Raw genomic sequence first — 15,699 nt, 5'->3', positions numbered from 1 at the left:
GTCCAGAACACACTCTGGGGGATGTTAGTGGTTCGTAGGGAGGTGTAGTTAGGAGTCTGTCCAATAAGATGGTCTGTATTGAATGATTACTCAGGAGTTAAATCATGTATTTGATAATCTAACTTCTCCTGAATAATTATTTTTAATTTCATTGGAACCCTCCAAATTCTCTGATTTAAATAGACACTTTTGGAGCATTCCAGGCGAAGGAGAATTGCCCAGGGGAATCTTCAATTTCCTGGTTGTTTATTCAGATATGCTATAATGGGGATTCGCAATGGTCCTCATCTGCAATTCCTCTTCACACTGGCCATCGGAAAATCCAGGCCAGTGGTCACAATCATGGGTGATGTGATTTCATTACACCTGAGTAATGTGCTTTTAGATGTTTTTCAGTGTTAAAGCAACTGTGTGTTTGTAAGTTACTGTTCTAAGATGCGTAGAGGGTCAGGCTCAACCTATGAGTTTGGAAGCCCCTCCAAACTGGACTTTATGAAATATGCTGGAGAAAAGGAAAATCAAACCTTAGGGACATAAATACTATAAATAACAGCAAAGCCTAAACAATAAGCAGGCTAAAGTTTGTGTGTGTGTGTTGGATGTTTGGTGGGGGAGGCGGGTTGTGGCGTCAGGTGGTGATGATATTAAAAGGACTTGAATTCTGGACATTATCACAATAATGACAGGAGATAATCATTGAAATGGAGGAAGCCATTGTCATAACAAGATGGCTTCAGAATTCACTTCTGTCACAGAAAGAGAGAAAATTTTACATGGAAATCAGCTTTGCCTCTAGAGACACCTCAACTTGGTGGGATCTATTATTTTCGGTTGTAAAAATAACATCAACACTGAGTTGGACAATCTGAAACAGACTCAAAAGGATCAAAGAAGATTCCAAGTACTGACCATCAAGCAGAATGACCTCAGGAAATATGTTTTTGATGTTTCAAGAAGTGTAATTGTAAAAGAGACAAGTGAAGGGGCTAACACTGCCATGGAAACAAAGGTCAGGGTCGGTTAGCCTGACTCAGGCCTATAATTATTGCCGGACAGACCAGCCAACTGTTACAGCTAAATCATGATCCCTGAGTGAACAACAGCCACAAAAGAGGATCTGGAATGGTCAAACTGGCTCAAGGATTTATAATTCTCACCAGAACAATCAACTGCATGGAGGATTATAAATTATCAACCGAGAGTTTAAAGTATAGGAGTGTAACAAAGAAATGCATGGAGCTTGGGTTCAAATTGAGCAAGAACATGAGGTTTTGCATGTGCTTTCCTGGTAGAGATTTATTTTGAATAAATGATTGGTCATGGTGTCTGTTTTGGGTTGCAACCGATGTTAAATCGTGGAAGGATTTAAATTGGACAAACCAATCAAGATAGTGTCATTCAGATCAGCTTAGAGCTTTTGTATCAGGGAATCAGGTGGTTTATTTCAATAACAACGAAGCCTGTGTCTGTGCCATTTTGTTCTTTATAAAAAGGAGTTGGGAATGGAAGTGTAGTTGAAGTTCAGAACTAGTTTGATGCCTGGTATATGGGCTACAAGTTCTGAGGACTGGCAGAACATATCAGACAGCATATCTTTGTTCAGCTGTTTATTACAAGCATGGCACTGACCATATATAACCAGGTCACACTTGCAAAACTCTAGTGTGCAGTATAAAATGTGAGACTGCAATTGGGCAACATTTGACAGTTAATCCTGAGTGTGTGAAGAATTACACTGGACCTTGGTGTAGGGTTGAGTTGATACTTTGGTGCATTTATGTGTACAGGAAATTAATACATAGGGCATATATTATTTGCAGTCAGAAAGAACATGTATATGATATGCATCTATTTCAAATCAACAAAATAGCTGGCAGCCATTTGCTGATTCATAAGTTAAGACGTCATTTGACAAATCAGAATTGAGGTTTAAAATTTAAACAACACCAGGCTGTTAACTCTCATTCACTCTCAAATACAATAAGCTTCAATCTGCAATTTGAGAGGGAGTGGGTACAATCTGAAGTGACAATATTTCAGTTGAATAAAGGGAAATATGGAGCTATGAGGGAGCAACTGGCCAAAGTTCAATGGTTTAATACCTTAACAGGGAAGACCGTGGAGGAACAATGGCAGATATTTCTGTGTATAATGCAGAAGATGCAGGATCAGTTCATTCCTAAAAGGAAGGAAGATCCCAGGAGGAGACATGGGCGGCCGTGGCTGACAAGGGAAGTAAAGAAACATATAAGGTTAAAAGAGAAAAAGTATAACTTAGCGAAGATAAGCGGGAAAACGGAGGACTGGGAAGTTTTTAAAGAACAACAGAGGATTAGTAAGAAGGAAATACGCAGAGAAAAAATGAGGTACGAAGGTAAACTGGCCAAGAATATAAAGGAGGATAGTAAAAGCTTTTTTAGGTATGTCCAAGGCAAAAAAATGGTTAGGACAAAAATTGGGCCCTTGAAGACAGAAGCAGGGGAATATATTACTGGGAACGAAGAAATGGCAGAGGAATTAAATGGGTACTTCAGATCTGTGTTCACTGGGGAAGACACAAGCAATCTCCCTGAGGTAACAGTGGCTGAAGGACCTGAACTTAAGGGAATTTCTATTTGCCAGGATTTGGTGTTGGAGAGACTGTTAGGTCTGAAGGTTGATAAGTCTCCGGGACCTGATGGCCTGCATCCCAGGGTACTGAAGGAGGTGGCTCGGGAAATCGTGGATGCGCTGGTGATTATTTTCCAGAGTTCAATAGAATCGGGGTTGGTTCCTAAGGATTGGAGGGCGGCTAATGTTGTGCCACTTTTTAAGAAGGGTGGGCGGGAGAAAGCAGGAAATTATAGACCAGTTAGTCTGACCTCAGTGGTGGGAAAGATGCTGGAGTCTATTATAAAGGATGAAATTACGGCACATCTGGATAATAGTAACAGGATAGGACAGAGTCAGCATGGATTTATGAAGGGGAAATCATGCTTGACTAATCTTCTTGAATTTTTTGAGGATGTAACTCGGAAGATGGACGAGGGAGATCCAGTGGATGTACTGTACCTGGACTTTCAGAAAGCTTTTGATAAAGTCCCACACAAGAGGTTAGTGAGTAAAATTAGGGCGCACGGGATTGGGGGCAAAGTACTAGATTGGATAGAGAATTGGTTGGCTAATAGGAAACAAAGGGTAGTGATTAACGGCTCCATTTCGAAATGGCAGGCAGTGACCAGTGGGGTACCGCAGGGATCCGTGCTGGGACCGCAGCTTTTTACAATATATGTAAATGATATAGAAGATGGTATCAGCAATAACATTAGCAAATTTGCTGATGACACAAAGCTAGGTGGTAGGGTGAAATGTGATGAGGATGTTAGGGGATTACAGGGTGACCTGGACAAGTTAGGTGAGTGGGCAGATGCATGGCAGATGCAGTTTAATGTGGATAAATGTCTGGTTATCCACTTTGGTGGCAAGAACAGGAAGGCAGATTACTACCTCAATGGTATCAAATTAGGTAAAGGGGCTGTTCAGAGAGATCTGGGTGTTCTTGTCCACCAGTCAATGAAGGCAAGCATGCAGGTACAGCAGGTCGTGAAGAAGGCTAATAGCATGCTGGCCTTCATAACAAGAGGGATTGAGTATAGAAGCAAAGAGGTGCTTCTGCAGCTGTACAGGGCCCTGGTGAGACCACACCTGGAGTACTGTGTGCAGTTCTGGTCTCCAAATTTGAGGAAAGACATTCTGGCTATTGAGGGAGTGCAGCGTAGGTTCACGAGGTCAATTCCTGGAATGGCAGGATTGCCTTACACTGAAAGACTGAAGCGACTGGGCTTGTATACCCTTGAGTTTAGAAGACTGAGAGGGGATCTGATTGAAACGTATAGGCTTATGAAAGGACTGGACACTCTGGCAGGAGGGAACATATTTCCGTTGATGGGGGAGTGCCGAACCAGAGGACACAACTTAAAAATACGGGGTAGACCATTTAGGACAGAGATGAGGAGAAACTACTTCACCCAGAGAGTGGTGGCTGTGTGGAATGCTCTGCCCCAGAGGGCAGTGGAGGCCCAGTCTCTGGATTCTTTTAAGAAAGAATTGGATAGAGCTCTTAAAGATAGTGAGTCAAGGGGTATGGAGATAAGGCTGGAACAGGATACTAATTAGGAATGATCAGCCATGATCATATTGAATGGCGGTGCAGGCTCGAAGGGCAGAATGGCCTACTCCTGCATCTATTGTCTATTGTCTATTGTCTATTGACTGTAGTCTCCATAGCAACACCTCTACCAATCAGAATCCACATTTCATCTAGTATAAATGTTGGCTATCCCCTTAATTTGATATTTCTTGTGAGTTGACCTGGTGAGTGCAAGATGAGAAGTTTTGATAAAATTGTCTTTCTTCAGCAATACTTAAGTTGTAGATGTACGCTTGCTCACTGAGCTGAAAGGTTCATTTCCAGACGTTTCATTACCTTACTAGGTAACATCTTAAGTGGACTTTATGCAAAACAATGCTGAAACTTCCTGCTTTCTGTTTGTATTTTGAGTTTCTTTGGGTTAGTGATGTCATTTCCTTTGGTGATGTTATTTCCTGTGGTGAAGTCACTTCCTGTTCCTTTTCTCATGGGGTCTAACTCAACGTGTTTTTTGATCGAGTTCTGGTTGGAATGCCATGCTTCTAGGAATTCTCGTGCATGTCTTTGTTTGGCTTGTCCTAGGATGGATGTATTGTCCCAGTCGAAGTGGTGTCCTTCCTCATCTGTATGTGAGACCATTAAAGACACTAAGATAGAAGAGAATGAAATAATGGCCTCCTTTGATGTAACAGCCCTTTTTACATCAATCAACATTAACCTGGCCAAGGAAACACTGACTACACTATTAGAAGACCCAAAGACACAAACACCAAACACCACTAACTTCATCAACAAGGAGAATATCATCAATCTAGTGGACCGATGCCTTAACACCCACTTGACAACAAAACTTACAGACAAACCAATGGAACACCCATCGGATCTCTGATATCAGGGTTCTTAGCAGAGGCAGTAATGCAAAGACTTGAGCAAACAGCACTGCCAACCATCCAACCGAAACTTTGGGTCCGCTACATGGACGACACCTTTGTTATCACGAAACATGTTAGAGGAAACCTTCAAGACCATCAATAATACCCTCACTGGCATAAAATTCACTAAAGAGGAGGAAAACAACAACAAGCTGCCATTCCTAGATGTCACTGTAGAGTGAACAACCAATGGGGAACTTCAAACCAGCATCTACAGGAAAACAACACATACAGACCAGATATTGAACTACAGAAACAATCATCCCAACACCAACAAACGAAGCTGCATCAGAACATTATTTCAACGAGCCAATACACACACTGCAGCACAGGGGAACTATGCAGAGCAGAGGAAAATCACCTATACCATGTGTTCAAAAAGAATGGGTACCCAATGAACACGGTCCACCGATTTCTCAGTAATAAACCCAAACAAGCAGACAAAACATATCCAGAAACCCTAGCCACTCTCTCCTACATCAAAGGCATCTTGGAAATGACTGCCAGACTACTCAGACCCCTTGGCATCATGGTAGCCCCCAAACCCACCAACACACTAAAACAGCAGCTAATGAATTTGAAAGACCCGATACAGACAGTGAGCAAAACTAATGTCAATTACCAAATACCGTGCAAGAACTGTAACAAACAATACATTGGATAAACAGGCAGAAAACTAGCCACCAGGATACATGAACACCAACTAGCCACAAAAAGACATGACATTCTCTCACTAGTATCCTCACATATGGATGAGGAAGGACACCACGTCGTCTGGGACAATACATCCATCCCAGAACAAGCCAAACAAAGACATGCACAAGAATTCCTAGAAGCTTGGCATTCCAACCAGAACTCGATCAACAAACACATTGTGTTAGACCCAATCTACCACCCCCCTGAGAAAAGGAACAGGAAGTGACTTCACCACAGGAAATAACATCACCAACCCAAAGAAACCCAAACATAAATAGAAAGCAGGAAGTTTCAGCATTGCTTTGCAAAAAGTCTACTGAAGATGTTACCTAGTAAGGTAATGAAATGTCTAGAAATGAACCTTTCAGCTCAGCGAGCAAATCTACATCCAAAACCTCAACCCGAGTTACATATCTTCTCAAAACTCGCTAACACTTAAGTTGTGTCCATCAAATGACTGAAGAGCTTTGGTTAAAGTATGAGAAATATACTGATTACATGCACTGATACACTCATTTAGTAGGAAATGTAGCTTACAGTTTTGGGCACCGCAGAATCCTAAAAATATAAAAAAAAAACATAGTTATGATCAAACATATGCCAATTCGCAAACATGTTCGCAAATTTTATTCAAAATTGTACCAAATGTGCACTGGCACCATAGGGTTGTTCTTTGAACACTTTCCACTGGTTATCAAATTGGATGCCTTTGCTGCACTTGGTATGACTCACAATTTACCAATCTTACATCCTAACTACAGCTGGCACATTTCAAACAATCATGGGCCCTTCACATGCAGCTGCTTGTGATACAGGCTCCTCATGATGGTAGCAAATATGGAAAAAAATTCTTGTCAATTGTGAACAAGAACAGTGTTGGTGCTAATACACTGAAGGAGCAACTATTTTTACTTTGAGTTAATGGAGAGAGAAAGAGGAAAGCTACATTCATACATTATCCTTCTCTGGAGGATCTAAAAGGATCTTTGAAGAATTAATTCCCAGGCATTACTCAGTAGTTTGTCTTATTGTCAAGAGTGGCCCATTTAAGACAGTGATTAGACAAATTCTTTTCTCTCAGAGCATTAAGAATTTTTGGAACTCTGTCCCTGAAAAGATGGTGGGAGCAGTGAACTTGAAAATGTTAAAGGCAGAGGTAGTTGAATTTTTGTTAAGCAAGGGATTGAAAGGTTATCAAGTTAGATGGGAATGTGGATTTGAGGATACAATCATGGTCTTATTTAATGGCAGGCAGGCTGGAAAGCTTGAATGACCTACTCCTGTTTATGGGTTCAAGAAATGGTTGAGGGCTGACCTAATATTAGTATTTCAAAATATTTTTAACCTTATAAGAGTTAAGACATAGGAGCACACGTGGGCAATCCTGCCGATTGACTAAATGAAACAGACTCAAGGAGTTGAATGGTCTATTCCAGTTTCCAAAGAAAATGCCAGGACTGAGGAAGAGAAGGTTAAGGGAGCCCAGACTTCCAGGTAGGTCTAGTGCATTGGTGGAGACTAAGCTGTCAGCCTGTGATGAAGGGAATGTGACGTGGGGGTGGGGGATGGATTTGAGAGTTTGGGGCCAGGATTACAGTGAGGTATGGACACTGGGGGTTGCCTCCATGAGGTCCTGTTATCCTTGCCAAACAGCAGCCCAGGCTGTAAAGTCTGCAAAGTTAGCCATCTGATCTGAGTTTCTTGCTGCTGTTGGAAAAAGAGGCACAATGTGGCACTTAAGAATGCAGTCGATAAGTGTGCCGCTGGCAAAGCAGCATCCAAGGAGCAAGAGAGTTGACGTTTCAGGCATAAGCCCTTCATAAGGATTCCTGATGAAGGACTTATACCTGAAACATTGACGCTCCTACTCCTCAGATGCTGCGTGAACTGCTGTGCTTTTCCAGTGCCTCACTTTTTGACTCTGATCTCCAGCATCTGCAGTCCACACTTTTAACTTAAGAATGCAGTTAATCAAAGAGCTTCCTCTATCTGGGTAAAATGGGAGACAGGTGAGGCATTGGTTAGGTCCAGTGGAAAGTTCACAGACTGCATTTTGTAATCTCACCCCACCTTCAACCATTTATATTGGTGGAGGTGGGGGTAGATTGCGAAAAATGAAGCCTTATGGTTCAAGTCAAGTGGGATTCCAGTTCTGAAGAACAGTTTTGACTGAAAATTTTGTGTTCTTTCTCTGTAAGTGCTGCAAAGCCTACGGAGTGTTTCCAGAACATTGTTTTCATTTCAGATTTCCAGCATCAGCAGTATTTTCTTTGGAAACTGGAATAGACTACTCAACTCCTTGAGTCTGTTTCATTTAGTCAACTGGCAAAATTGCCTACTTCTGCTCCTATATCTTAACTCTTACAAGGTTAAAAGAGAAAAAAAAATCACACAACATCAGATTATAGTCCAATAGGTTTATTTGGAAGTATAAGCTTTCGGAATGCTGCTCCTTCATCAGGAAGCTAGTGGGACAGATCATAGGACACAGAATTTATAGTAAAAAGTGTCATACAACCAATGTGATGCATTAAGCAAACCTAGATTGCTGTTCAGTCTTTAATCACTTAGAATGGGTCACAGGTTTCAATTCATTAATATGTAAATCCCAGAACTTCTTTCAAGTCCCAAGATAACTTAAGGTTTCATTTAAAAAAAGTGACATTTCAGCTCGGACAATACATTAAAAGGTTACAGTCTGTCTGTATTCCAACCTTGAGTCAGGCCAGTTCTATTTCCAAAGTAGGAATTTACAAAATGTCACATGGACTGACTGCCTACAGATTGTGTGCTTTTTGAGCATAATAGAATGTATCTGCAAATACAAATCTGCAAATGCAAATTCACCCCATAGACTTATATGTGTGAGCGTGTGTGAGAGAGAGAGTGTGCATGAGTATGATGGAGTATATGTCTGGGAGACAGTGTGCATGTGTGTGTCTGACAGAGAGCGTGTGTATGAGAGAGGGACTGCATGAATGTGATCATGTGTAAGAGTGTATGTGTACAGTGTAGTGGGGTTACTAGTAGTGTGACATGAACCTAAGGTCCTAGTTGAGGTCATCCTCATGGGTTCCGAACTTGGCTATCGGCCTCTGCTCGGCCACTCTGCGTTGTTGCATAATATTAATGAATCAAAACCTGCAGTCCATTCTAAGTGATTAAAGACTTATCAGCAATCTAGGTTTGGTCAATACATCGCATCAGTTGTATGACACTTTGATCTTTTACTATAAAGTCTGTGTCCTATGATCCTGCCACACTAACTACCTGATGTAGGAGCAGCACACCAAAAGCTGTACTTTCAAATAAACCTGTTGGACTATAACCTGGTGTTGTGTGATTTTTTTAAAAACTTTGTCTACTCCAGTCTAACACCAGAACCTCCACATCTTAACTCTTATAGTTAGATTAATTCCACTTACTCAGTTTAACTCCATAATCTTTTGGTATCCAAGACCCTCACCTAACAAAGAACCTATTAGTCTCAGCCTTGAAATTTCAATTAACTCTGCCAATGGGCTACAGGCACAGAGTTCCAGGTTCCAATACTCTTTGTGTGAAATTGTTGATTTTGTAGCTATTTCTTCTCAAGAAAACAGGCACACACTAAAATTCAACAGTGTTCAGCATTCCAGATTGTTTTACTATAACTTACCAGAAAGGGTAATTTCAAGTGCCAAAAACAAAGCGACTGGGTTCTGCTGGAAGGAAATTTTCTGAAACATTTTCAACAACCTGAAATTCAAACAAAAAGCCTGATAAAATTACAAAAGTCAGAAAGACTGGGGAGAAAGGACAGCATAAAAATCATTGCTACCAGTATTGAAGGCCATCTTTATGAAAGACGGCTTAGCAAGTGTTTTGCATTTGTTTTAAACAATCACATGTAAATTGATCCTAATGGCCCCTCCTTGTGATACCTCATGACACTTTATTGCAGTAATAAGTTAAAAGTTCTCAATAATGCCAGCACTGGAAGTAGCAGACTGGGGCCAAACTTCTTCCCCACTCCCAAACCACCTACTCGTGCTGACAATTTTTGATATTAGACACTATAATTGATGTGGCTCTGTAAAATCCATGTAAAACCTGGTTGATTTCTTGGTTAAAATAAACAGCATTACAGAAGGTTTTGTCCAGCAGTTTTTGAATTGGTAGCAATGATGACAGTATTTAGTTTTTACAAGAATCACGGTCAATTAAATTTATTTTATAGATCCACTTCATTTTGACAGCATTATTTCTTTTGCCCTAATCTCCAGATACTTACCACAAGTGCCCAGTTGCTTCCCTCACTGTGCTTCCCTTCGTCAGCTGTTGAGAAATAGTTCAAGGAAAAAGTTGCCTTTACAATTGATGCAGCAATGTTTGGGTATCCATGACAACTGCTAGTAAATAAGAGAACTGGACTGGAGTTTGAATTATTGTGAGGGAGAACTTTAATGCAGGAAACAGCCATATTCTAGCTCTGGAAAAAGGGAGTCCTGGTATTTTGATAGAAAGTATTTTTGGATAAAGTAAATTTAATTTTTGGAATATCACTATTTTCAGGCACAGCTGTTATAGTGAAGAGATATGATGCTGCTCACCTCATATTTACAAATCTATAAATATTTAACAGAGCTTGAGAGAAATAAAATTCACAAGAAACAAATGTTGGAGGCATTATATTTATTAAAGATCATTAAGTTCAAAATAATGACTGGAACATTTTGAAACCCTAGTGAGTAATAGAAATGTAAAGATTGCAGAGGGAGAGAAAGCATATAACAATTTAGTTCAGTTACAAACACAGATATTCTTCTTATTAATGAAATTTCTGAGGCTACCTTCTTACCTGAATGACACTTCTTATTTTCTGTATCTTTTGTCAAAACGTTTTTTCCTCTCACCCTCATATTTACATCTTTGCGTACCCATTGTTATTCTCTAACAGTACAGTTTGCTTTAACAGGAGGACCAATGTGAGAGGGCAATCCTCTTTGGCTCCTGCTAAATTTTAACTCGAACTGTTGAGTTAGGATTGAGACTTAAACAGTTATCTCAATCAGATACATCTCAAAAGAGTCAAGGCAATGCAGTCATTGAAGTCAATGAGAATGAAAACTGATACTGATATAGAATGGGCTGCTGATTTAGAATCACTCATATTACACCATTACACAGTCTAAATTATGCCTATTGAGTGCAAAATGTCTGGAAAATCTTTGCACAACATTGAAAATTGAAGAAGATAAAAATTTAACTTGTAAATTGCAAACATCAGAGTTAAAAATAATTTAATACAATACTCAATTTAGCTGTTACTGTATTAAGTTACATACTCTTCTTAAACTTACTACTTTATTAATGCCACAATTACTGTCCTGAACTTTTTTATTGTATCTAATGCTAAATCAGCTATTCTCATAGTTCCCTCCTCCACAGTGTTGAAATCTAAATTAATTGCACAGTCTAATCATTCTTTCCCAGCAACTCAGAACTATGGAATTCCTCACCGTCCTCAGTCTTTGGTCTTGCTACAGTCCAGAGGGGTTTCAATGTTCTATCCTGCCATTTCATGGTGATGAATTCCTGATTTATTTCATCCCTTTGATTAGTTGGTCCTTGGCAATGACAAAACACTAGTGAGGCACCCACACAAACTACAGAGACCATTTGTTTCCATGACAATGTACCAACAATTTTGCTTGCCAAAGACAATCCTCACAGTGAAACAAACTTTCACAGCCCTATCAGCTGAAATATTCAAGACTCATCTACAGATTATTTCCATATCAAGGTTTTCATTATCAGGGTGACTATATGTTACAACAAGAGTCCCCATCTGGTTATGCCCCAAGGTGAGGAGAGTTGGTCACAACAAGGTTAACTTTCCCTTCCCTTGTGTACAATATTACCATCGCAAGGGCTGAATTTTCCCAGCCTTAAAATCTATTATTGCTCTTTCAATGTTGCACTTTGAAGCATAACAACAAGTTACATTGCAATGCTGCAGCCAGGCTGCGCTGCATGAAGGGATGGTCACAAATCCCTCTTCAGTCCAATTAATTCAAATCCTACAAAGCACCCCAATTGCTATGATCTCAGTGGCTTTTATTACTGGACAAGTCAGATCACAGACTGAAATCTGGCTTGATAGACTTCTTTTTAATGTAATGAGGTGACCTTTTATTGAAACACAAGCACAGAATCCTGCAGAGTTGGTTTTACCAACAAAACAGAAGTTTATTATGCAAATGATGAAATAGATTAAGCTATTGACAATTCGAAATTAGCAATACTCAGTGAAAATATAATATTCAATCTATCACAATAGCACCTATTTACAATACTCAAATACCCGGAGAACTTCCTCTGTGGAAGGTGGAGGGTTGGTGGCAAAATCAGTCATTCTAAATTGACCCACAGCCATGGAAATTGGGCCTGACAGAAAATTGGCAAAATGAAATTATACAGCTGCCAGCAGCTTTGAGCGGCAGAGAACTGTAGAAACCAAAGTCAAAGAGCTCACAAAATTTCATGGAGAACTAGTTACAACCAGCTCGAAGGTTGTGTATTGGGGAAGATTTGACAGGTCCTGCTTTGCACCCAGCTCTTGTCCCCATCATTCAGGAAGATTAGGGGTGAAGAAGGACAAGAACACACTTGGACATCACCCCCTCACCGAAGACTCGACCTGGCCCATCAGTGGAGCTTGACCACCTGGGAGAGAGAGAGAAGGATTTGGGCCAAGTGCTGGCAAATGGGACTAGATTAGGTTAATCTGGTTGGCATGGATGAGTTAGACCGAAGGGTCTGTTTCCGGCTGTGCATCTCTAAAACTATGACTAAAATCTGCCCTCACCTGTCACACCCACCTTCGTGGAAGAGAGACAGCCCTTTGACAGCGAGGAGATTCCAATGGCCCGGCTCAAATACGTGGATCATTTTGGGTAATGTCCTTTCTCAGATGGATGGAGTTAGATAAACAGTAAATATTGTTGGAATTTGGGAAATGCTCACGTGGTGATTTTAATGAGGAATATTTTATGAATAAAATCGAATTGAATTGCAAATCAACTTCTGTGTCCTTTTGTCTGCCTCACCAATAAGATCACTCAGGTAAGGTGTTTTTAATACATAAGGTGATCAAAATACCCAAAGCACAATTAATATTTTCTCTATTACAATTTTAGGTTTAACTTAACTGTTAACTGTTCCTTTGTGAATACAAAGGAAGAGACTATCAGACTCTCAAGAGAGTCTTGTGAGTCTGATAGTCTCTTCCTTTGTATTCACACCATTGAGCTCAGATTTTTTTCAGCTTTGATTACCCCATTCAGAATTCTAATCAAACACATCTGCTTTGGAACATTCAAACTAAAATCTTTACACTGGGATAACCTGTTCTCCTCATTTTTTTTCTGAACTCCTTTCTTAGGGAGAAACGTTTCGTCTAACTTCAGCCAGAGCATCTATGAACTGAAACCAAAAGGTTTTCCGAGCTACACATGTTTCCCCTAAGTAGAACAAAAATTACTGATCATTCTGAAGCTGTCAAATCACAAATTTATTATGGTGCAGGAGACCAATTGGCCCATCAAGTTTTAAGCAATTCTATTACCGAATGCCAGTCTCCCCATATCCTTGCGCATTCTTTCTTTCCAAATGATCATCCAAGATCATCCAACACCCTCTTCAATTTCTGAATAGAACCTGTCTCCACCACATTTCCAGGCAGTAGGTTCCATATCCTAATGACTCGCTATATGAAAAAGATTTTTTTCTCACGTAACCTTGTTTCATTTGCACATCACTTTAAATCTATGCCCTTTCATTTTTGTTCCATTAAAAGTGGGAAAAACTTCTCCCTATCTACTCTATCTAGTCCACTCATGATTTTGGAAACCTCTAACAAATCTCCTCTCAGCTTTCTAAGGAGAATAACCTCAACTTCTTCGATCTATCCTAATAACTGAAGTTTCCCATTCCTGGAACCATTCTTGTAAACCTGTAATGCTCTTCAGTGCTTGCTTTGTTCACTAATAAAAAACTTTCCAAATGCAAACAAATTGCCATTTGTACTCCAGAAAGTTTCTCTCTCATGCTGTCTTTCAAAATATAACCATAACTCTAGAAATGAGAATCTGTTCTTTAAATCCCTTAACACAAGCCAACCTTCCACCCACTGACTCCAGCTACACTCTTCGCTGCCTCAGAAAGGAAGCCAACATCAAAGACCCCTCCCACCCAGTTACAATCTCTTCCAACCTCTTCCATCAGGCAGAAGATTCAAAAGCTTGAATACATGTACCAACAGGTTTGAGAACAGCTTCTTCCCCGCTGTTATTAGACTTCTGAATGGACCTCTCAAACTTCAAATCTAATGTTAACCTTGCTTTTTGAGCACATTCTCTGCAGCCATAACTTTGTATTCCTCACTCTATTCTATCACCGTATTATCTTTGTGTGGTATGATCTGCGAGTACTGCACACAAAACAAAACTTCTCACTGTATCTAGTACACATGACAATAATAAATCAAAATAATGCACACAGACCAAAACCCACATGCCACTAGTTTGTGTAAACTCTAAAATAAATGATATTAAAATATTTATATAAATCACACACTCTCCATCACCCATGCCACCTATTTGCCCTCAGAAGCTATTCTTGATTGTTTCCCTCCCAATATGTGCACTGTCAAATTGTTATTCATGAATGGTAGTGATTAATAATCTGTTGCACAGTTGGACTTTAAATATAAGCTGAAATAAGTCCTCAGAGCACAGTCAACACTTTCTCTATTACAATTTTAAGTTTGACTTAACTGTTCCTTTTTATTCCTGGTCTTGAGAGTCTGATAGTCTCTTCTTTTGTATTCATACTGTTGAGCTTAGATTTTCCCAGCTTTTATTACCCCATTCAGGGTTCTAATCACATCTGCTTTGGATGGGCTTTAAATATTGTACTGGCAATGCAAATCCCAGAAAACCCAGGCAGTAGTATTTCCAACTCTGGTGACAGCATGATAGCTTAAACACAGCATGTTAAGTATGTGGTGTTTACAGAATGAGGTGAGCAGAATAGGTTTTGTGAGATAATTTGTACATAATCACTAAGTGAAATTTTGCGTGAAACTCTCCGAAATTGATTCAACTCATTTCTGGTAAATTTCAGTCCCAAATGTATTGAAGCTTCAAAAGGAGCCAATTTAGCCAGGCATTTTTAAGCTAAATAGAAAGTGAGTTTTTTCACTACTAAAACACAAGGAAACCTAATAAAATGTTATTTGACTACATACAGATTAGAAATGGCAGGTGAGTCCAAAAAGTAAAAGTCAGCAATAAAAAAAATGATGTGGAGGAGCCAGTGTTAGACTGCGGTGGACAAAGCTGCACAAATCACACAACACCAGGTTCTGGTCCAACAGGTTTATTTGGAAGCATTAGCTTTCAGTGCATTGCTCCTTCATCAGGTAGCTGTGGAGCTGGACCATAAGACACAGAATTTATAGCAAAAGATTACAGTGTCATGCACCTGAAATGATATATTGAACAAACCTAGATTGCTGTTAAGTCTTTCATCTTTTAGAATAGGTTGCAGGTTTCGGTTCATTAATACGTAGATCACAGAACTTCTTTTAAGTCACATTCTCAAGATAATTTAAGGTTTTATTAAAAAAAAGGTGATATCTCAGCTCAGGCAGTGCATTAAAGGTGTGAGGTTAGAGTCTGTCTATATCCCAATCTTGAGTCAGACTGGTTCTATTTCCAAAATGGAATTTATAAAATATTACATGGGTTGACTGCCTGCAGATTGTGGGCTTTTTCAGCAAAATCAAATGTATCTGCAATTATAATTCTGTAAATGCAAATTCACTGTACAGACTTATGTGTTTGTGTGTGTGCAAGGGAGAGAGAGTGAGTGTCTGCAGATGTGTGTGCATGTGAG

General features: G+C 39.8%; 1 protein-coding gene across 1 annotated transcript in view; it reads right to left on the bottom strand.

The window, feature by feature from the left end:
• The window catches only part of LOC140464787 (uncharacterized), a 38,575-nt gene that overhangs the window by 17,525 nt on the left and 5,351 nt on the right, over positions 1-15,699 (bottom strand). The window contains exons 2-4 of the mRNA XM_072560274.1: positions 10,031-10,074; positions 9,416-9,495; positions 6,295-6,315 (exon numbers count right to left, since the gene is read on the bottom strand). Coding sequence (XP_072416375.1) covers positions 6,295-6,315; positions 9,416-9,495; positions 10,031-10,074 — 145 coding nt within the window. The remainder of the gene's footprint in view (positions 1-6,294; positions 6,316-9,415; positions 9,496-10,030; positions 10,075-15,699) is intronic.

This window comes from Chiloscyllium punctatum, chromosome 40 (assembly GCF_047496795.1).
Source record: "Chiloscyllium punctatum isolate Juve2018m chromosome 40, sChiPun1.3, whole genome shotgun sequence".
NCBI lineage: Eukaryota > Metazoa > Chordata > Chondrichthyes > Orectolobiformes > Hemiscylliidae > Chiloscyllium > Chiloscyllium punctatum.
Note: the sequence above shows the minus strand (reverse complement) of the source record. Positions and strands in the feature narration are given on the sequence as shown.